The 23,252-nt window shown below is 47.6% G+C and overlaps 1 protein-coding gene across 1 annotated transcript in view; it reads left to right on the forward strand.

The window, feature by feature from the left end:
- Positions 1-21,681, forward strand: part of UHRF1 (ubiquitin like with PHD and ring finger domains 1) — a 38,339-nt gene extending 16,658 nt beyond the window's left edge. Inside the window, exons 5-16 of the mRNA XM_063111666.1 lie at positions 8,607-8,707; positions 8,819-9,005; positions 9,779-9,902; positions 9,998-10,105; positions 10,592-10,696; positions 11,522-11,628; positions 13,380-13,542; positions 13,653-13,790; positions 15,620-15,758; positions 15,834-16,004; positions 18,059-18,165; positions 21,535-21,681. Coding sequence (XP_062967736.1) covers positions 8,607-8,707; positions 8,819-9,005; positions 9,779-9,902; positions 9,998-10,105; positions 10,592-10,696; positions 11,522-11,628; positions 13,380-13,542; positions 13,653-13,790; positions 15,620-15,758; positions 15,834-16,004; positions 18,059-18,165; positions 21,535-21,681 — 1,597 coding nt within the window. The remainder of the gene's footprint in view (positions 1-8,606; positions 8,708-8,818; positions 9,006-9,778; positions 9,903-9,997; positions 10,106-10,591; positions 10,697-11,521; positions 11,629-13,379; positions 13,543-13,652; positions 13,791-15,619; positions 15,759-15,833; positions 16,005-18,058; positions 18,166-21,534) is intronic.
- Positions 21,682-23,252: the final 1,571 nt, after the last annotated feature.

Consider the following 23,252-nt stretch of genomic DNA (forward strand, 5'->3'; position numbering starts at 1 on the left):
AAATAGTATCTGCTGTGGTTTGGCAATAGGCTACCCCTACCATTTCTTTTTTTTTTTTTTTTTTTTAAAGATGACCGGTAAGGGGATCTTAACCCTTGACTTGGTGTTGTCAGCACCACGCTCTCCCAAGTGAGCCAACCAGCCATCCCTATATCTGGATCTGAACCCGTGGCCTTGGTGTTATCAGCACCACACTCTCCCAAGTGAGCTAACCGGCCATCCCTATATAGGATCCGAACATGTGGCCTTGGTGTTATCAGCACCACACTCTCCCAAGTGAGCCACAGGCTGGCCCCTATACCCCTACCATTTCAAAGATCCATCTTAGAGGATCTCAGGTCCTTTCCAACCACCTCTCAGATGCTTTCCAACTTAGAAATTTCTAGCATGTGGCAATGGTTTGGGAAGGGAGGGGTGTGCTGGCTAGATGCTTCTGTCATTGTTCTTGACAGTGTTATCAGGAGAGGAGAGTGAAGGCTTTAAGTCTGGCAAGTGTGGGTTTAGAAGCCACTTTTCAGCTGTTTACTGTGGCCAGGTCACATATCAAGCTCGGTTGTTTCCTCTGTAAAATGGGGACAAAATGAAATGATCCATGCAAACACTTAGCATAGGGCCTGGCACCTGGTCACCTTGTGATTAGCCTTAGCTGTCATATTAGTTAACAATTGCTGCCTAGCAAGTATTATACATGTAGTGGCTTACGACCACACACACTTATCTCACAGTTTCTGTGGATCAGGGGTCTGGGCACTGCAAAGCTGGAGCCTCTGCTCAGGCTCTCTCAAAGATGCAGTCCAGGTGTTGCTCAGGGCTGTGGTCTCATCCAAGGCTCGGCTGGGAAAGATCCCCTTCCAAGCTTGCGTGATTGTTGGCATAATCCAGTTCTTTGTGGGGGCTTTTTTTTTTTTTTAAACTCAGCTGCTAAAGGCTACCCACAGTTCCTAGGGGCACCCCGCCATTCCTAGGGGCCACCTGCAGTTCTCGCCCTGTTGGCTCCTCCAATATATCCACTCATGTTCTCAAGCCAGCAAGGGAGGCCTTTAGCTAGTAATCTAGGAGTACAGAGTGTTGTACAACGTATCATCAGCATGGGAGTGAAAGTCCATCAGCTTTGCCGGATTTAACCGGTTAGATGTAAATCACAGGTGCCACTCCTGTTCATGGGGGTCATGGGCCACCTTAGACTCGGTCTACCCCAGGGATATTGCAGGCGCTGTCCATTCCCTCTGAGGACAGATGGCCTTCACAGCCAGGCCCTGAGCATGGCTACTGCAGGGGATGAGACTGCCCACGGATCCTGGTCTCCAACCCGAGTCGTTGTAGAGAGAGGGAAGAGTGGCTGCCTTATAATGGTGTAGTTATCATTTTGCATGGTTAATAACCTCGCGTGGTTCAGACTTCTCAAGGAATTAAAGGGGATTCTGTGAGAAGCAACTGTCTCTTCTCTCCCTGCTTTCCGTCCGTCGATTCCCCTCCTCGGCCAAAGACACCTGCTTTCCTAGTGCGTGTGGACTGTCACCAGGAAAGGGTGACAAGAGCCCACACCCTGGGGCTTTCAGAAGTCTTCCTTCTGTTCATTCACATGTGTGTCCTGGGGGGCGCAGGAAAGCGTGATGGGAAAGGTATGGGCACTGGAGACAGTGGGTGACCCCAAGGCAGACCCCCACCTCTTGCCAGCCTTTCTTGTAAGATAAGACCTCACAGAAGGTTGTAGGGACATAGAAAGTTGGTAACGCTGAGCAGAGTCACAGCACACAGGGAGTTTACAACATGCGGGTCCTTGTCACAATCCACTTTTATTATTAGCTGTGTTGGGCATCATAGAAGATGCAGTGAACAAAGAGAGACTCAGCTGTGATCCCTCTCCTGGGGCAGCACCGAGCCTGGTGAGGGAGACCAATCAGCAGATAACAGACAAGTTCCATCCCCACGAGGATCCCTGCTGTTACCTTTTTATAGCCACACCCAACTTCCCATCCCCCACCTGGTCCCTGACCTGAAGCAAGCCCTAATTTATTCTCTGTCTATATAATTTTATAATTTCAATGTTATATAAATGGAATCACGTAGTATGTAACCTTTTAGGATTGACTTTTTTCCTTCTGCATACTTTTTTGGAGATTCATCTAAGTGATTGCATGTATCAATAGTTCACTTTTTTATTGTTGAGTAGGAAGTATTCCCTGATTTGGATGGAGCAGCTTGTTCAACCATTCATCCAGTAAAGGACACCTGGGATGTTTCCAAGTTTGGGCAGTTGAGGATTTATTTGACCTAAGTTCATAAGAGATAGTGGCCTGTACTTTTCTTATTTTGTATGGTCTCTGTCGGTTTGGTCAATGCTGGCCTCGTAACTTGAGTTGGAAAGTGTTCTCTCCTCTTTTTTTTCTGGAAGGGATTGTGTGAATTGTTCTTTAAATGGTTGATAGAATTCTCCAGTGAGACCATCTACATCTGGAGATTTCTGTATCTTTTTTTTTGTTGTTCTTGTTGAGTGGGGAGGTTGGGGTACAATTTCCCTGTGCATTTCATCAACCAACTTTTTTTTTTAATTATTGTTTTTTGGCAGCTGGCCAGTACAGGGATCAAACCCTGGACCTTGGTGTTATCAGCACTACACTTTAACCAACTGAGCTAACTAGCCATCCTAGATATGGAGATTTCTTTCTGGGAGCTTTGTATTTGTGAGTTCAGTTTTTTTTAATGGTTATAGGACTACCCAGGCGGTCTATTTCATTGTGGTTGAGTTTAGTGGAATTAGCCCATTTAAACATTAGGTTTTCGAGGAATTAGCCCATTTCTATGAGAGTAAAGTTGTTTGTAATATTCCCTTATTCTTTGAATGCCTGAAGGATCTGTAGTGATATCCCTGTTTCACTCCTGGTATAGGTGACTTGTGTCTTTTCTCTTTATTTTTGTTAGTCTTGCTATAGAGGTTTGTCAGTTTTATTGGAAAAAAAAAATTTTTTTTTATAAAGATGACCAGTAAGGGGATCTTAACCCTTGACTTGGTGTTGTCAGCACCATGCTCTCCCAAGTGAGCTAACCAGCCATCCCTATATCGGGATCTGAACCTGTGGCCTTGGTGTTATCAGCACCATACTCTCCCAAATGAGCCATGGGCTGGCCCCAGTTTTATTGGAAATTTTTGAGGAATCAACTTTTTGTTTCATTGATTTTTTTCCCTCTATTTTCTTATTTTCAATTGTGCAGTTTCATTGATTTCTGCTCTCATCTCTTGAATTTTTCTTTCTTCTGCTTGCTTTTGGTTGGTTTTGCCCTTTTTCTGGTTTCATAGGAGCTTAGAATATGGATTTGAGACATTTCCTCTTTTCCTTTTTTTTTTATTTACTTTTTTTATTTTGGCAGCTGGCTGGTATGGGGATCCGAACCCGTGACCTTGGTTTTATAAGGCTGTGCTCTAACCAACTGAGCTAAGTGGCCAGCCCCTGACATTTCCTCTTTTCTAATGTAGGCATTTAGCGCTATAAATTTCCCCCTCAGCACTTCCTTAACTGCTTTTCACATATTTTTCCATCTTATATACTTTTTATTTCCTTTGAGACTTCCTTTGAGACTCATGGCTTATTTAGAAGTGTGTTGTTTAATTTCCAAGTGTTTAGAGATTTTCCTGTTGTCTTTGTTATTGATTTCTAGTTTGACCTCGTTATGGTAAGAGAACATACTCTGCATGTTTTATTTCTTTTAAATTTAAGTGGGCTGGTTGGTTAGCTCAGTTGGTTCGAGCATGGTACTATAACACCAAAATCAAGGGTTAAGATCCCCATATCAGCCAGCTGCCAAAATAAATAAATAAAAATAATTTGTTAAGGTTTAAGAGACCAGGATATGGTCTCTTTTGATGAATGTTCCATGGTTGCTTGGGGGGGGGGAATATATATATATATTCTGCTGTTGAAGGGAGGAATGTTTCATTTATTTCAGTTAGATCTTGTTGGTTGATTGTGTTCTTCAGATTTATATTATTGCTGATTTTCTGTTTAGTAGTTTTAGCATTTGCTGAGGGAGTGGTTGAAGTACCCAGAAATATTTATGTAAATCCATGATTTATCTGTTTCTCCTTTCAGCCTCATGCGTGAGGCTTTGTTGTTTGGTGCATACACATTTGTGGTTGTTATTTCTTCCTGGTAAATCAATCCTTTTATCATTATGTAACATCCCTCTTTGTCTCTAGTAATTTTAATTGATTTGAAGTTTACTTTATCTGAGCGTGCGTGTGTGTGTGTGTGTGTGTGTGTGTGTGTGTGTATGTGTGTGTGTGTATTGACACTCTTTTTTTTTAAGTTAGTTTGCAGGATGTATCTTTGTTTATCTTTTTGCTTTCAAGTTATGTTGTTGAATTTGAAGTGAGTTTCAAGATATATATAAACAGCATATAATTGGGTTATTTTTCTTTTTTTAATTCACTCTTCCAGTCTTTGCCTTTTAATTGGCATATTTAGACCATTTACATTGAAAGTAATTATTGGTAGGCTAGGGCTTAAGGCCGCATTTGATTATTGTTTTGTTTGTTTCCTTTGTCTCCTGATCCTCCCTAGTCTTTTTCTTGCCTTCCTGTGGGCTACTTAAACATTTTAGAATTTTGGCTAATTTATACTTGTTTAGACATACCCCTTTGTACAGTTTTCTTAGTGGTTTCTCCTGAGTTTTACAATATAAGTGTGTCATGTACTGGTTCAGTTTTACCACTTTGAGTGAAATGTGGGAACTTCTATTTAGGTATCCTTACCCTCCCCATCTACTGTTGTCTTGAGTATCAGATGCTGTTATAATTTTTACTGGTCATCATTTGATTTAGAAAACTCATAAGGAGGATAATCTGTCATACATGCCCATATTTCTACTCTTCCGATTGCTTTTTCTTCCTTCCTTTTACTCCAAGATTCCTCCTTTCTGTTTATTTGAAGAACTCCCTCTAGGTATTCTTTAAGGGCAGGTCTGCTAGCAGCAAATTTTTGTAGTTTTCTTTCATCTGAGAATCCCTTTCCCCCCTTCATTTCTGATACAGAATTATCTTTGCCAGGTATAGAATTAAATTTATTTACTTAATTTTTAAAAATTACATTTAGGGCCGAGCCCATGGCGCACTCGGGAGAGTGCGGCGCTGGGAGCGTAGCGACGCTCCCACCGTGGGTTCGGATCCTATATAGGGATGGCCGGTGCACTCACTGGCTGAGTACCGGTCACGAAAAAGGCAAAATAAATAAATAAATAAATAAAATAAAAATTACATTTACTTCTAATTCAAGTTTTATTTGTAAAACTTCAAACGTTACAAAAAAGTATACATAATGTGTTTATTTATTTATTTTTGCAGCTGGCTGGTACAGGAATCCAAACCCCCGTCCTTGGGTTATGAGGCTGTGCTCTAATGAGCTGATCTTACTGACCAGCCTTATAATTTAAAGAAACTGATACTTGCGAGCCCATAGCCCACTTGAGGAACCAGAACAAAACCAATGCCCCATAGCACTGTGAACACTTTATATAATCATTTCTTTCTCTCTAAAATAGTTGTTGCCACTTAAGCATGTGCTCCTAAATATATTGTTTAGTTTTGCTTGTTTTTGAATTTTGTAAACGTGGCCTCAGTTAAAATGTTTGTTGAAAGAAGAAGGGTTCAATAGTGGAATGTTCTCACAATGGAATTTAATATAGTGGGCAACATAAATGAACTATCACCATGCAGGACCATGCGAAACAATCTCTAAAAAGTAACATCGAGTTAAAAAGCAAGTCACAGAAGTCTACATGTAGTATTTTTGTGTGTGAGAGCATACAAATTTTTTCATTAAAATCTTTAAAACTTTTGAAGTGAAACATACATATGGAAAATTGTTACCAGTCATAAGAATCCGAATAATCACCCAATAATGCATTCTCATTATAAAGAAATTCAAACAACACTTATAAAGCCAAAGTCCCCCCAGGACCCTACCCCATTCATTTGCCTTTTACAGGGTCTTTTCCCAGACTATCCCCTGCTCATTTTTGTCCATATGTGTGTACAGAAAGAATACGTCTGTTTTGTTTCAGTGGGTTTTAATAGAGCCTGTAGTCTGGAACTTGCCGTCCCCCCCAGCAATATGTCTGGGAAAGCTTGTGTTTTTCCATCATTCATTTTCACGGTGGCGAATAAAGTATCTCATGATTCAGTCTCTGTACTTGACTTCACAATCCCCTGCAGATGGACATTCAGGTTGTTCCCCACTTTTCCCCATTATAAACAAGTCTGTCATACGTTCCTTGTACATTTCATCCTGTGCATATTGGTGTATTTCCCCAGGACAGCCCCCAAGACAAGGAGTCTCTGATTCTGTGCATTTTAAGATTTCACTGGGTAATCCCAAGTTACTCCTGCAAAGACTCTGCCCAGTGATTCTTCCAGGAGCAGAGCAGAGACTCCCTGTCCCACATCCCCATGCCTACACTCTTTATCTTACTCTTTTAAATTGTGGTCAGATTTTTAAAAATTATTACCCAATGAGGAGTAATAATAGGCTATCCTGTTAGCTCAGTTGGTTAGAGTGCAGCCTTATAACACCAAGGTCACAGGTGCAGATCCCAGTACCGGCCAACCATGCAAAAAAAAAAGAATAAAAAGGGGGGTGACAATGATGGGATTTTAATTTGCTTTTCTTTGGCCGTCAGAAATGCCACTTTCCGTTCACAAGATTTTTGGCCATTTATCTATATTTCTTTTGTGAAATGCCTCTGCTTGACTTTCTGTTGGGTGAGTTGTTTCTTGTAGATCTTAGGGGAGGTTAATATACTCCAACTCTTAGTCTATGCTATACGTCGGAAATATTTTCTCAACATCCCAACCTTGTTTAGGGATCTTTCTTTGGAAGAACTTTTCTTTTGTTATTTATTGATTTTTAAATTTTACGGTGGAAAAGTTCAAACGCACACAAAAATGGAGAGAAGTGTATACTGAGTGCTAGATGGTATCACCTGGCTGCAGCATTTTTAAATTAATTAATTAATTAATTTTTAAAAGATGACTGGTAAGGAGATCTTAACCCTTAACTTGGTGTTGTCAGCACCACGTTCTCCTAAGTGAGCTAACCAGCCATCCCTATACTGGGATCCAAACCCGTGGCCTTGGTGTTGCCAGCACCACGCTCTGCCAAGTGAGCCACGGGCCAGCCGTAATTTATTTTTATTTTTATTTTTTTTGGCAGCTGGCCTGTACAGGGATTTGAACCCTTGACCTTGGCGTTACAATGTTACAAAGCTGTAGCATTTTTGATCTCCTGGCCTGTCTTGTTTGATCTCCATCCCTCCACTCATGCCACCCCCCATTAAATCAAAGTAACTCCCATGTATCAAAGCGTTTTATCCGCCTAATATTTTAGAGCAGATTTCTTAAAAAGACTCTTTATTGGGAAACATAGTTATCATGCTAATATCGCAACCTGAAAATTATCAGCTGTTTCTTAATAACACGTACCTACTCATTGTTCAATCTAATTATCTCATTATGTAGTTTTTTTTTTTTTTTTTTTTTTTTACCATGTGTTTGATCAGCATCTGAGTAAGGTCCACAGATTTTAATGGGTCAGTCATACAAGTGAGTCTTTAAAATCTCTCTTAATCTTTAAGTTTTCCATCCATTCGTTTTCCCCCTTTTCCTTAGCAGTTCTTCTGTTGAGGAAACCTGGTCATTTGTCCCATAGAATTTACACAGTCTGGATTTTGCCATTCTCACCCTCATGGGGTCACTTACTGTGTGCATCTGTCCCCTGGGTTTCCTTTGAACTGGCTGGTAGATCTGTCCCTGCACTGTCTAGTCCCATAGCCATGAGCCACACATGCTATTGAGCGTTTGAAATGTGGCCACGATGAATAGGGACGTGCTATGAGCTTAAATACACGCCAGATTTTGAAGACTTGGTACAAAAAAGAAAGTAAAATAGCTCATTAATAATTTTCTAATATTCACTCCATGTTGCAATAATACCTTGAGTACATTGGGTTACATAATACAGCATATTCCAGTTATTTCTACCTGTGTTTCCTTTTCAAATGTGGTTACCGGAAAATTTAGAATTGCACACGCAGTGTGTGTTTGTGGCTTGAATTGTTTCCATTGGTTGTTGCTGACGTAGATGTCAGACTGATGGGGAGTGGAGCATGTCATTTTAACTCATGGTCAGACTTCATTTATCTCTGTGGTTTTTGCTTGTTGGTCTTGTTGAATTGGCCTTCCATACCCGAAGATTCAAACTTATTCTCTCCAACATATCACATCATGAAATTCTGGTTTATATGTTGCTCTTATCTTTTTTTTTGTTGGCTGATACAGGGAATTGAACCCTGGACTTTGGTGCTGGGTACAATGCTCTAACCCCTGAGCTAACCAGCCAGCCCTTGCTGTTTTCATCTTGTATCGGATTAGCAGGACTTCAACTGGCAAGGGGGGTAGCCCAGCTTATGCACAAGCCCCCCGAAGCCTCTTCCCTGACATGATGAGAGCCAGTGGTGTTGAAATGCTCCATGAGTGGGTTGGAGAGTAGGATCCTCTCTGAGGCTCCTTGATGGGGTTGGGCAGCTGGAACATTCTAACAGCGCGTTTCCCACAGGGATGATTCTCTCAATGACTGCCGGGTCATTTTCGTGGACGAAGTCTTCAAGATCGAGCTCCCAGGCGAAGGGAGCCCTATGGTGGAAAACCCAACGAGACGTGAGTCCCAGGCACCCCCCACACTGTGTCTTCCACGCTGGGCATGGGGCGGGGGACTCCTTTTCCATGTCAGTCCCCTGGAGCTGACCCTGCCCTCCGTGTCACATCCAGGGAAGAGCGGGCCCTCCTGCAAGCACTGCAAAGATGACGTGAACAAACTCTGTCGGGTCTGCGCCTGCCACCTGTGTGGGGGCCGGCAGGATCCTGACAAGCAGCTCATGTGCGATGAGTGTGACATGGCCTTCCACATATACTGCCTCTGCCCGCCCCTCAGCAGCATCCCCAGCGAGGCCGAGTGGTGAGTGGACGTTGTGCCTGCCGCAGAGGCGGCTCAGGCGGGGCACGGAGGCTGGGGGCACTACGAGGTGGCCTCACGTTGTTGGTCACCCAGTAAACCCGAGAGAGGCAATAATGAAGAGCAGACAAAGGAGCCGTCCCATGTCTCAAGGGAGGGCCCAGGCCTTGGGACCTGAGATGCAGAGCACTGGGCCTTGCAGGTCCTGCAAAAGCAGGACCCTTAGCCACATGTTCGTGGCGCTCCTCGTGGTCACTGCGGACATGGCTGAGAGGCTGTGATGCTGGGCTCTAATGACACTGTGTGTTAGGTGGAGTTACTCCTCCCCAGGACTCAGTGCTGTCCTCACCCCTCCCCCAGCCGGCGGAGATAGGGACACTGAGTGCACAGCAGGGAGGAGGCACCCGTGGAGTTTCCCCATGTCTTTCCCATGTCACAGTTGGGCTTGCTGTCACTGTCGGGAATAGCCATGGGGATGTAAGCAGGAGAAGGACAAGAGAAGGCCCAATGGAATGTTCCACGGTGATGGGAATGTTCTGGTCGTGCACAGCTGCTGAGCGCTCAGACGTGGAGAACGTGGCTGAGGAGCTGGATTTCTGATTTATTTAATTTGAGTGAATTTAGATTCAGATGGCCCCTGTTTTGGGCAGTGCAGCACGATAGCGATACTGGGAGGAAACAGCTACGTACACACAGTCTGGGTGAAATGGCATGTGTCAGCTGAGCTGGTCATCTGCCAGGGTGTCCTGCTGCAGGTGACACCCCTGTCCTCACAGGTACTGCCCCGAGTGTCGGAATGACACCAGCGAGGTGGTGCTGGCAGGAGAGAAGCTAAAAGAGAGTAAGAAGAAGGCTAAGATGGCATCCGCCACGTCGTCCTCACGGCGGGACTGGGGCAAGGTGAGGCGGGTCCCTCCTGCCCCATGACACCACGGCCCTGCTCCCTTCCCGTGAGCACTCACACCGCTGACCCTTTCTGTTTCTGTGGCCGACAGGGCATGGCGTGCGTGGGGCGCACGAAGGAGTGCACCATTGTTCCATCCAATCACTACGGACCCATCCCGGGCATCCCCGTGGGCACCATGTGGCGGTTCAGAGTTCAGGTACCTGCAAGGGCTTGGTGGACACGGGCTGGGCTTCCAGAAGCCCCTCCATGGGGCCGTGTCAGCTCATCCTGCTTTCATTGGGCGATTTCTTCTGGCCATGGTAGTTACAGGGTCCTGATGGCACCTTGACCGGTGTGCCCACTACAGGATGGCTTTTACCATAGCCTCATTGTAAACCCGATCCCGCCAGACACCTGTCACTCCCATTTCCCAGATGCAGAAGTGAAGCGTCCAAGGGCGCAGCAACGCCACCTACGAGCACGTGGCAGTGCTGGAGCTCCAGACAGCTCTTCTCTTGGTGCGGCTCAGCCTTGGCTGTCTGTAGGGGGACAAGGTGATCGTAATAAGGCAACTAGCAGGCCAGACGGCATCGGGTGTAACTGGCAGGCGCTTGGTTCCGTGGTGGGGAGGGAGAAGGTTGGTAGAGCTCTTCTGTAGCAGTCCTGGCAGAAGGCGCCACTTATTTTTTGGTGGTATTTGCAGGTCAGTGAGTCAGGTGTTCACCGGCCTCACGTGGCGGGCATCCACGGCCGGAGCAATGACGGGGCCTACTCCCTGGTCCTGGCTGGGGGCTATGAGGACGATGTGGTGAGTGTGTGTGTATTGGGGGGGAATTGCTTTATTTTTTAAATTGTGGTAAAATATATATAACACGAATTTATCGCCTTTGCCATTTTTAAGTGCACAGCTCAGTGGCATTAAGCACATTCACATGGTTGTGCAGCCCTCACCACCGTCATCTCCAGAACTTTCTCATCTTCCCAAACTGAAACTCTGTCCCCATGAAACACTCACTCCCCATCCCCCTCCCCAGCCCCTGGCACCCCCCATTCTACTTTCTGTCTCTGGATCTGATGACTCTAGGGACCTCCTGTGAGTGGGATCACACAGTGTTTGTCCTTGTGTGACTGGCTTATTTCACTGAGCACAGTGTCCTCAAGGTTCATCCATGTGGTAGCGCATGTCAGAATTTCCTTCCTTTTTAAGGCTGAATCATATTCCGTGGTGTGGATGGACCACGTGTGTTTATCTGTCTATCCGTTAATGGACACTTGGGTTGTTTCCAGCTTTTGGCTGTTGTGAGTAATGCTGCTATGAAATGGGTGTGCAAATATCTCTTCAAGACCCTGCTTTCAGTTCCTTTGGGTACACACCCAGCAGTGGAATCGCTGGATCATATAGCAATTCTGTGCTTACCTTCCTAAGGAGCCACCAGCCTGTTTCCCAAAGCGACTGCACTGTGTTATGTGCCCACCAGCAGTGCACAAGGCTCCCATTTCTCACATCCTCACCAACGCTTATTTTCTGTTTCATTGACACTAGCCATCCCAGTGGCTGCGTAGGGGTTTGTTTTCAGTGGAGTCTCTCCTGCTCTGTGCAGGGGGTTCACCCAACCCTTGTTATCTGTTTCAGGACCATGGGAATTTTTTCACATATACAGGTAGTGGTGGTCGAGATCTCTCTGGCAACAAGCGGACTGCAGAACAGTCTTGTGATCAGAAACTCACCAACACCAACAGGTTCGTGGCAAACAGCTTTCTTGTCTTTGCGGACACACATTCGACATGTCCTTAGTTCTGTTTTGGGCATCTTGTCCGGCAGGTGAGATTCCCATTAAATGTGTGGTAGAATGTAGAGACACTGAACATTATTTTCTTCCCTTCTCCGTTTGCTAAAGACCTGTGAGTCATTTATACAGATTAAACCAAATTTTTTTTGTAAAAGGCCAGATAATATTTTCAGCTCGGTGGGCCACACAGTCTATTGTGACTATTCACCTCTGCTGTCTTAGTGCAAAAGCAGCCATAGACCATAGGTAAACAAGCATGGCTGTGTTCCAATAAAACTTTATTTGTAAATCCAGGCAGTGGGCTGGAGTTTGCTCACCCCTGACTGTAGGATGGGAAAGGACTTTTTCAGCCTAAAAAGCATCATAAAGCCCAAAGGAAAAGACTGAGAGATTTGACCTAAATATTGTAAGTTGTATCAGTAAATCCTATACAGAAAACTAAAAGGCAGATGGCTATTTAGGAGGAAAGTTTGCAACATGATACGTGGTGGCTATGTCTTTATTATATAAAGAGCTTTTGCAAATAAATAAGAAAAGCTAATAGGAAAAAAAGCAAAGGACATGCAAATAATCCACAAAAGAGATGCAAATAGCCAGTGACCATGATAAATTGTGCAGTTTTAGTAATCAAATATAAATTGGAGCAATGGTGAGATACTAATTATTTCCCTGTAAAATTGGCCAAAAAATTCAGAAGTGTTGAGAAATGCCAGGCATGAGACCAGTATCCTACTCTTGGTAGAGACACAAATTGGTGCCATCATTCTGGAAACCTCTTTCCCTGTGTATATGAAGATGCTTTAAAGTATTTTTACTGATGACCCTACAATTTCACTTTGAAAAATGTGTTTATAAACAATGGGGAGGTGAAAATTTTATGTGCAGAATATTTGTTCTTCCATTACTTGAACAGCAAAATAATGCTTACTAGGTATCCAAAAACCAGAAGGGTTAATTGGACATTTATTTGTCCAGTGGAATATTTTAATTTCAGTAGCTGCTAAAAATCTTGTTTTCAGAAAATATCTTTAAGGATGGGGAGAACTGCGCATTTACCATAGTATGTGATAAAATTTGGACAGGAAATTCTCTGAAACCCAGTTTTTTTTACAACCAGTGCTGGTGGTCTGTAGACAGCAGTCCTGTGGCTGTTTTATTCTTTCAAACCCAGTGGAAGCGGCATCATTATATCAGAGTGGCGAGTCTGACCTCTGTGCCCAGACGTCTCCCTCCGGGGAGGCCTTTGACGGGACAGGTCACAAAGTGCCACAAACCGAGTGACTTAAAACAACAGACATTTGTCCTCTCTCAGTTCTGGAGGCCGCAGGTCTGAGATCCAGGTGTGGCAAGGTCATGCTCCCTCTGGAGGCTTCAGGGGAGGCTCTTTCCTGCCTCTTCGAGCTGCTGGTGGTGGCCTGTAACCTTAGCATTTCTCGGCTTGTGGCCGCCTCCCTCCAACGTCTGCCTCTGTCTTCACTTGGCATCCTTGCCTCTGTGTTCCCTTCTTATAAGGACATCAGTTATTGGATTTAGGGTCCCCCGAGTCCAGTATGACCTTATCTGAACTTGATTACAACTACAAAGACCCTATTTCCAAAGAAGGCCACTTTCACAGGTGCCAGGGCTTGGGCATATCTCTTGGGGGGACGCATTCCAGCCTATCGCAGCTTGTAACAGGTGGGGTCCCGACTCTACCCACAGGGCTTTGGCTCTCAACTGCAGTGCCCCCATCAATGACCAAGAAGGGGCCGAGGCCAAGGACTGGCGGTCGGGGAAGCCAGTCAGGGTGGTGCGCAACGTCAAGGGCGGCAAACACAGCAAATACGCCCCTGCCGAAGGCAACCGCTATGACGGCATCTACAAGGTAAGCCGTGCTTGTGATGGGCCTCCCTGTCCCCTCCCCGGCCTAAGGCTGCCCTGCCTGGGCTGCTTCAAATTCGAGATGTGACTGACGTTGGCTCTTGCTCCCCGCAGGTCGTGAAGTACTGGCCCGAGAAGGGGAAGTCTGGCTTTCTCGTGTGGCGCTACCTTCTGCGACGGGACGATGACGAGCCAGGCCCCTGGACAAGGGAAGGGAAGGACCGGATCAAGAGACTGGGGCTGACCATGCAGGTGCGTCCAGGCTGGGGCCCGCTGTGGGGACAGATGGCAGGCGACAAGGCCAGCTCTGGACTCCCAGGGTAGCTCCGGTGCTGCACACCTGGGTGCCACATGTCCCACTTTGAGCCTGTCTCTTCCTTGAAGGTCACTGTGGATCAGTGCAGGAGCCAGCTCCGGGGCTGCTGAGCTCGCAGGCATGAACACAGCGTCACTTAGTGACTTCTCAGGCAGGCACCTGCCTTCTGGGCCTGATGCTTCCACGGGTTTATCTCTCTTCCAAGGTGATTTCCAGGCTCCCAGCTGGTCGCACCTCCCTGGCAGTAGATTATAAATGCTTTAGCCAGTGCGTGTTCCAATGCACAGATCACGTTTGCCTTTAGAGCCAGACTTGCCTATTATAGTTGTGTTAGGAGAGGCGTTTGCCCCCAGTCAGCCTGGAATCTATTCTTTTCTTTGTTTTTGCTGGTCTTTCCTCTGATCATCACCTCTTACCCCTCAAAACAAAACAAAAGAAAAACAGAAACAAAACAAAACCAGATGGAGAGAGAAGGATGAATAGTCTCCCTAAGTAATCACATACCTGTTCCCAGCAGTGGATCTTCTGAGCGTTTATTCAGTGCCACATACAGCTTTCTGGAACTATAATTATGGTGTTTTCTGTTCATTATGGTGAGTTGCTTTACAGCAGATAAATCACTGTGAGACTATTTAAGGAATCTTAATTGCTATTGAGAATGTGATAGTGCCTACCCCCTGGGGGGTCACCAAGGCTTGTCTTTTGAATGTGTTCCTGCAATGGGGAATTTCAGAAATGCAGCGACTGGGGTGGAGAATATCAGCTTCAGGTGGGGGTAGGAATTTCTTTTCTTTTTTGGCAGCTGGCCTGTAAGGGAGATCCGAACCCTTGACCCTGGTGTTATAACACTGCGCTCTAGCCAACTGAGCTAACTGGCCAGGCCCTGGGATAGGATTTTTATTTCTTTTTATTATTTTTTATTTTTTTATTTTTTTAAAAGATGACCAGTAAGGGGATCTTAACCCTTGACTTGGTGTTGTCAGCACCATGCTCACCCAGTGAGTTAACCGGCCATCCCTATATGGGATCCGAACCCGGGGCCTTGGTGTTATCAGCACTGCACTCTCCCGAGTGAGCCACAGGCTGGCCCGGATTTTTATTTCTGACATTAGTCTTCATTGCAATTTAAGGTCCTTGAAGACTTCTCGGTGGAAGACTGGAGAGTTAGATGTGACTATAGGTGCCTTAGAGATTTCTTGACATTCAAATAATGCCTGTTGGCACCTGGAGGAGTCCAGGGTTCATCAAAATCAGAGTCTGGCAAACTAAGGCCCTTGAGGTAGTTGTTTGTAAAAAGAAGCTTTATTGGGAGCGAGTCACACTCAGTCATTTAAGTGTTCTGGGCCTGCTTTTACACAACAGCAGCGGAGCGATTGCAGCCCACAAAGCTGCAAATAGCCACTGTCTGGCCCCTTGCAGAGTGTGCCTACCCTCATCTAAATCATAAAGATAAAGATAAGATATCAGGTGTTGGATACGGTGCTGAGCCCTTCGTCACCTAGCTCATTTAATGCTTACGTGGACCCTGCTGGGGGGAGGTGCCGTCATTCCCTCGTACACATTGTGATTAGACAGGATTAGCTATTGCCAAGGCTTGTGAGTTAAGGAAGTGTTGAGTCCACCGTGGTCTTCTGCGGGGATCAAGGATCAGGAGCTTTTGGAGACCTAGACCTGGTGAGGGGCGTGGGAACAAAGCGTGTGGCAGGAAGACGGGGCTGTGCAGGGCCCAAAGCCTCTCTCACGGCCCATCCACTCCCTCTTATAGTATCCAGAAGGCTATTTGGAAGCCCTGGCCAACCGAGAGAAGGAAAAGGAGAACCGCAGGAAAGAGGAGCAGGAGGAGGAGGGCTTCACGTCCCCCAGGAAGGGCAAGGGCAAGGGCAAGTGGAAGCGGAAGTCGGCAGGTGGGTGTCTCCGCGGGCGGCTGTCCACAGCACGCAGCCTGCCCCGGCTCCCCTCACTGCTCTGCTCTCCCCCAGGAGGTGGCCAGAGCAGGGCTGAGTCCCCGCACCGGACCCCTAAGAAAACCAAGGTGGAGCCCTACAGCCTCACAGCCCAGCAGAACAGCCTCATCAAAGAGGACAAGAGCAACGCCAAGCTGTGGAGCGAGATCCTGAACTCGCTCAAGGATGGGCCGGTGAGCGCAGCCGGCGGCAGGGGCTGCCTTCCCCTCACGCTTCTCATTGTGACCACACACACGACACGTGAAACCTGCTGTCTTAACGGCGTTCAAGTGCACGGCTCAGCGGCATTGAGCACATGCACATGGCTGTGCAGCCATCGCCACCGTCATCTCCAGAACTTTCTCATCTTCCCAAACTGAAACTCTGTCCCCATGAAACACTCACTCCCCATCTCCCTCCCCAGCCCCTGGCACCTCCCATTCTACTTTCTGTCTCTGTGGATCTGATGACTAGAGACCTCCTATGAGTGGATCACACAGTGTTTGTCCCTGTGTGACTGGCTTATTTCACTGAGCACAATGTCCTTACGGTTCATCCACGTTGCAGCACGTGTCAGGATTCCCTTCATTTTTAAGGCTGAATCATGCTCCGCAGCGTGGACGGGCCACGTTGTGTTTGCTCATTCATCTGTGGATGGACACTTGGGCTGCTTCCACCTTCTGGCTGTTGTGAATCGTGCTGCTGTGAACATGGTGTGCTCATGTCTGCACGTCCCTGCTCTTGGTTCCCTAGGGTAGATACCTAGGAGTGGAATGGTTGGATCATGTGGGAATTCTGTGTTTAGCTTTTTGAGGAACCACCAAACCAGGGGTATCTCTTTTTGATCCTCTTGCCCTTAGTGAGGTGAGCAATGAGGATGAGTCACTGCAGGTGAGTGGCTTGTTCTCTGGCCACTGACCCCACCTGGTGGACACTGGCTTTCCTTGGCTATCAAACTCAAACCCTAGCACCTCCCTGTGGCCCCGAGCCGATCTGCTTGTTACTTCTGGTGCTGTCTCCTTCTGGAATCATCTTCCTAGTCATTCCTTCTCAGGGCCTTTGACGTTGTGGTTCCCTCTGCCTGGAGCACCCTCCTTTACCCTCCTGGCTCAGTTTCTTCCTCCCATAGGAGTCTTCTGGGGCTGCTGTAACAAATTACCACAAGCCTAGTGGCTCAAAACAATAGATTTATTCTCTCACGGTTCTGGAGGTCTGAAATGAGCCTTCAGGGGCTAAAGTCAAGGCGTAGGCAGGGCTGGCTCCTCCTGAAGGCTCCAGGGGAGGACCCGTGTCCTCCTTTCACAGCTTCTAGAGGCACCCGCAGCCCTCGGCATGTGGCCTGTGGCCCCTTTTTCCATCTGCAAAGCCAGTAGCGCATCATATTCCAGTCTCTCTCTGCCTCTGACCCTCCTGCCTCCCTTTTATTAGGACCCTGTGAGGACACTGGGCCCCTGTGTAATCCAGGATCCCCTCCCATCTCACAATCTTTAACTCCATTCCATCTGCAACATCCATCTTGCCATGGATGGTGGCATGTTTGCAGGTACCAGGATTTGGCGTGGACATCTTGGGGGTCCCTGTCTAGCCTCCCACATTTCCTTCAGGTGTCAGTTTGGGCGTCCTCCACAGAACTCTCTCTGCCCTCCTGCGTTCCTGGGCAGCCCCTCCCTGACTCCTTGCCCTGGCCCTGCTGGGACATTTCCATCTTGTGCATTGTTGGTCTCCACGTGGCTCCCAGCAGGGAGAAGGTTTCTTCTGTCTTGTTCACCCTTGAGCCTGAGTGGCCCGCAGTGGGTGCCCAGCACCTATTTATTGAATGAGTTGAAACACATGCCTTAAGAGATCCTCTTTTTCTCTTGGAATCTGGCTGGTATGGGGATCTGAACCCTTGATTTTGGTGTTATCAGCATCAAGCTCTAACCAGCTGAGCTCACTGGCTAGCCCAGGAGCCTCTCTTAAAACCCTGTCTTGATGCTGAAGCTTGGGGTGTCCTTGCTGCCACCAGCTGGTCACATCTGGGTCCCGCTCAGCACTGTCAATTCCAGAGACCCTGGGCCAGCTCTGCCCGGTGGCCTCCCACCCTTGGGCAAAGCCCGCACGTCTCTGGGACTCTCTTCCCATCTTAAAATGGGGTTCATCCCTGTTCCTACCCCTGGGGTCGAGTCTGTGGAGATGGGAATGGAGGGCACGTGGCTGAATGTAGCAAGGGGGCGCCGTGGCCCTGGTGCCTGCATCTCTGCGGTCTCATGGCCCGTTCCTGTTGTTTCAGAAGTTCCTGAGTAACGTGGAGGAAACATTCCAATGTATCTGCTGCCAAGAGCTGGTGTTCCGGCCCGTCACGACTGTGTGCCAGCACAACGTGTGCAAGGTAAGTGGGCTGCGCGGGCTGGGCGGAAGGTTCTAGAAGGACAGGCCACCCTCTCGCTCCCACACACCTTCCACCGCTGACCTGGACTCACTCGCTTTTGCTTCTGTTCATTTGGTGGCCCTTATCATCTGCTGTTCGGTGGCCTTGGTTACAGTAGCCACCAGTCGTTATCATGATCTCAAGTCACTTTCTATTGAACACCCTCCTGTGCCTCGCCCTGGCCAGCTGTGCCCCTCCCGGCTCGCCCCTGTCACCTCCATGACCTCCAAGCACATGGCCTTTCCATGGGCCATTGCCTGCCTCCCTCAGGATCTGTTCACTGGTTTTCCCCTCTATGTGGAACATTCTCTCCCCAGCCTTATTTATGGCTGAGGGTCCAGGGCAGAAGAGAATGGGCTGCAGTCCTGGCCCCAGGTCTGGATAAGGAGGCGTGAGAGTCAGGAAGGAAGGCTTCCTGGAGGAGGTAGTGTTAACCTGACAGCTGATAGGGCCTGGGGGAGCAGCGTTACAGGTACAGGGAATGTCCCGTGCAGAAGCCTTGCCCGACAGACATGTCAGAGCAGTGGGGGCCGAGGAGGTGGGCTTTAGATCCAGGCCCGTGATCAGAGTCTCAGGAGGGAAACAGTGATCTGAATTGATGCTTTTGCAAGAGGAATTGGAAGGAGCTGAGATGGGGGTAGGCCAGGGCCACCCCCACGACACTGTGGACATGTGGGGCTGGGTCATCCTCTGTGGCGGGGCCGTCATGGGCACTGCAGAGTGTTGGGAGCACGCCCCCCCACCAGTCGTGAAAGCCACAAATGTCCCCACACATTGCTGTGCCCTCTGGGGGCAGAACCTTCCAGCTGGGATGTGCTGGTCTGGGTGGATGGCTTCTTTGCAGTGACCTCTGGCCACAACTGGTCATTCTAGACAGATGGTTGTGGAAGGTTCTGTCCCCATCCCCAACATTCCATGGTCTCTGAGCTTCTGGTGATTTCGCTTTCAATCCGGCCTGCTTCTTGGTCTTGGGGCCAAACCCTCTGGGTCTAGTACCACCTCCCCAACCCCCTGCAACCTTTCAGAGCAGGAGAGGGGTCAGAGAACATCAGAGGTTTGACGTTCTGGGTCAGGCCCTATGCATTTCTGCCCTCCGGCCACACCCACCACGCCTGTGGCCTGAGTCCCTTCAGCCGTGTGGGCTGCTCTGTCCTGCTCATTAGGCATTGGTGAGAGATGCCCCATGCCCACCCTGCATGTTCTGGGAGGTCCCAGGTTTGGCAGGAGGGGGTGAAGGGTCATGTATCTTTGGGATCAGCAGCTCCAGTTTGACCCCCGACTCTGCACCTCCCAGCCTGCAACCTTGGGAAGCCACCTAACCCTGCAGAGCCTTAGTTGCCTGGGGCGAGAAGGGGCCTAGCAACTCCTGCCTGGCCGGCTGTCTGTAGGTTGTGACTCAGCCTCTGACAGGAAGGAGGTGTCCCTAGGTCAGCTCAAGTGGGCCCGGCTGCATGTGGGAACTGGGAAAAGGACGGGCCTGGGAAGCCCTGTGAGGCCAGAAAGGACTGCTGGGGTTTCGGGGACCAGCCATCATGTCTGCCTGGGTGTTGAGGCTTCCAGAAGTGCCAGGGGTGTGAAGGGAGAGGCCAGCTGGCATCACTGTATGTCTCTGCTGTCTGTCCTTGCTCAGGAAGCTCAGCATCTGAGGGGCTATGGGCAACCGGATTTGACTCTCCACCCTGATTTTCTTTTTATCCTGTTTAGAAAAATTTTTTATTGTAAAATATGTGTAACATAAAATTTGTCATCTTAACCATTTTTCAATTGCTTTTTTTTTTTTTTTTTTGATGGCTGGCCTTTATGGGGACCCAAACCCCATTGACCTTGGTGTTATCAGCACCATGCTCTCTAATCAAGTGAGCTAGCCAGCCAGCCTTAACTGGGTTTAAGTGCACAGCTCAGCGGCATTAAGTACACTGACGCTGTTGTGCAACCATCACCACCATCATCTCTAGAACTTTCTCATCTTCCCAAACTGAAAAACTCTGTCCCCATTAAACACTCCCATCCCCCTCCCCAGCCCCTGGCACCCCCAATCTACTTTCTGTCTCTGTGGATCTGACGATTCTAGGGACCTCCTGTGAGTGGAATCACACAGTGTTTGTCCTTGTGTGTCTGGCGTCTTTCACTGAGCACAATGTCCTCAAGGTCCATCCATGTTGTGGCACATGTCAGGATTCTCTTCCTTTTCATGCCTTAGTCATGTGTGGATAGACCACATCGTGTCGATCCATCCGTCTCTTGATGGACACTTGGGGTTGTTCCCAGTCTGAGGCTGTTGTGAATCGTGCTATCATCCAGAGCCTGATTTTGACCATGGACCTGAATCTTGGTAGTTATTTCTGCTCAACCCAACGTTTTGTCTCTGGAATCAAGACTTGTCTTTAAAAAAGAATTTAGGAGTTTTTACAAATAGGAAACAAAAGCAGCAGCTGGAATGGGCAGTTGGATGTGCTGAGGCCCCTCCCCTGGGTTGACATTCGCTCCCTTACCCCGGTGCCAGATGACATCCTTCAGGTGCGTGCACCTGTGCAGCTGCCTGCATACCTCTGTGCGTTGTCTCATTCTTCCTGGAGTGTGGCCAGGCAGGTGGTTTCTTCTCTGTTTGTCTGATTGGGAAGTGGAACCTTACCAGGACCCATCAGACCCCAGGCCTCGCAGCTATGTCCACCTGGGTCTTCCCCACGCATGGCTTGGCTGGAACCCAGAAGTGTGGCTCAGACTTCCTTTCTTCCTTCCTTTCCCTCCCTCCTTCCTTCCCTGTTTTCTGCTCGTTGACATATATTTTATGAGCATCTACTATGTGCTGGGCACGATGCTATGTGTTGGGAGGATCAACAAGACACACCCCCAGATCTCAGGGTGTCTGGCTTGTCACACATGAGGACATTAGTCAACAAGACGAGCACAGAAGGTGGAAGGGGCTGTTACAGAGGAAAACAGGACAAGTTGATAGGACTGGCCAGGGAGGGGCTACTTCTGTTATTCCAGGTGCATCAGGGAAGACTGCTTTGATTTGGTGTCTTGAGCCAAGGCATAAGCGACAAGACAGCCTAAGGACAAACCTGTTGGGTGGTGTGACCTGCAGATGCAAAGGCCTGGAGGCTGGATGAGCTTGGAGTCTTTGAGGGGCCCTGGGGAGGCCAGGCTGGCGATGGGCAGCAAGTGGTAGAAAGTGAAACAGGGTCAGGAGGGACCTCTGGACCTTATGAGAAGGTAGTAACTGCTCTTGATTCTGTCCCTGAGGAGAGTACCCCTCCCCTACAGCAGAGGTGTAGCAACCCCGGATGGTGTGGGCGGTGTAGCTCACCCGCCCACTCTGTCTTGCAGGATTGCCTGGACCGATCCTTCCGGGCCGAGGTATTCAGCTGCCCGGCCTGTCGCTATGACCTAGGTCGGAGCTATGCCATGCAGGTGAACCAGCCGCTGCAGAACGTCCTCAACCAGCTCTTCCCTGGCTACGGCAACGGCCGGTGATCCCCAAGCACTTCTCAGCAGGCAATTTTCTTAAAGCGCGTTGGCAGGGTCTTTCTTTGGCCCTTATAATGTTTTTAGTAGGCTTAACTTAAACATGTAGTTTTCTCTCCATTCCCTAAAAAGGCTTGTCTTCCCTTTTTTTTTTTTTTTTTTTTTTAATCTATACATTTTCAGGAATTTATGTATTCTGGCTGAAAGTTGGACTTCTCAGTGTTTTATTTAGTTTTTTAAAAATATAAAGCCTGCAGTGTATCAGCGAAAAGCATTTTTTTTGAACATGGAATTAGCAACTACGTGGCTTGAAGGCTGCTTTATGTTCCTCGTGTCAAGTTCTCAGCAATTCCCGCCACCGACTAATAAAAAGGCGTCTGGCTGCCTAGGACAATTTTTCCAAGCTTTGAGGGTTTGGCTCCCAAGGTCAAAGCAAGTGCATCTTCCAGAAGGCATCTTTATGGTATAAAATCCAGCACGATGGTTCCAGCAGTGGTCCTGGACGTGGCGTGGCGTGGCCCAGCCGTCCCTCAAGAAGCTGTTGGGAGAGGAAGAAATTTCTCTTGGCCTGGTTTAAACTCTCACCTCAAAGCCATCCCACATCAGGCTGCTTTGGTGTCCAAGATCCCCAATGTGAGCAGAGTTGGGGCCCTACAGAAACTACCTCGGCTGGACTCTCCGTGGCGCCGGGCGTGTGGCCTGACACTGCCCACGGAAGCAAGCACTCAAAGCCATGTTCAAGTGCCTTTGGTTGTTCCTTTCTTTCTAAAGACGGGGCGGGACTCGTTTTTTAGCACTGAATTGTTGAAATTGCCAACCAGATTCTAAAAACTGTGGTCATCCAGTTCTTCCTGGTGCTGGGTGGATGTCTGGGAATGGTTTGAGTTTTAGCGATCATTTAAATCCAATTTATTAACTCAGATGTTGAGAATTTGAAGAGGGAATTTTTTTTTTAACGAACACTTTTTCTAAATGAAATTTTTTTTGTAGTTACTGTATATGTACCATGAAAGATTATAACTTAGGGTTTGGTTGTGTTTTTTTGTATTTTTTGGAATGGTTTATTAATTTTTCTAACTTTACCAAAGTTTGCAGCTTATACCTCAATAGAACAGGGATATTTTAAATCATAACTACAGACAAACTGGAGCAATATTGTTTTTAAAGGTTTTTTTTGTACCCTCCTCATTGTTAGATTGTTAATGTATTAGGGAAGAAACAACAAAATCCTATGTAGGCTTTTTTTAAAGTTCGATATTCTTTGCCCAGATTTTAGATTCTCAGAATAAATGTTTTTCACAGATACATTTGATTGTGGCTTCCTGTTTGCAAACTGCTTTGTAGTTCTCCTTGCACTTTAGTACCTATTATTTAATTTTTCTATTCAAAAAACCCCAGAGGAAAGGCTAGGCAGGTAGCATCATCCCCACTTTACAGATGAGAAAACTGAGACCTTAGAAGATCAGTGATGTGCTGAGGTTCTAACTGCAGCTTAGGAGGTGTTGGGATGTTATTTGCACAGTTTTGAGCAGGGGTCAGCAAACTACAGTCGTGGGGCCAAACCCAGCCCACTGCCTGTT

Source organism: Cynocephalus volans, chromosome 10, assembly GCF_027409185.1.
Source record: "Cynocephalus volans isolate mCynVol1 chromosome 10, mCynVol1.pri, whole genome shotgun sequence".
NCBI lineage: Eukaryota > Metazoa > Chordata > Mammalia > Dermoptera > Cynocephalidae > Cynocephalus > Cynocephalus volans.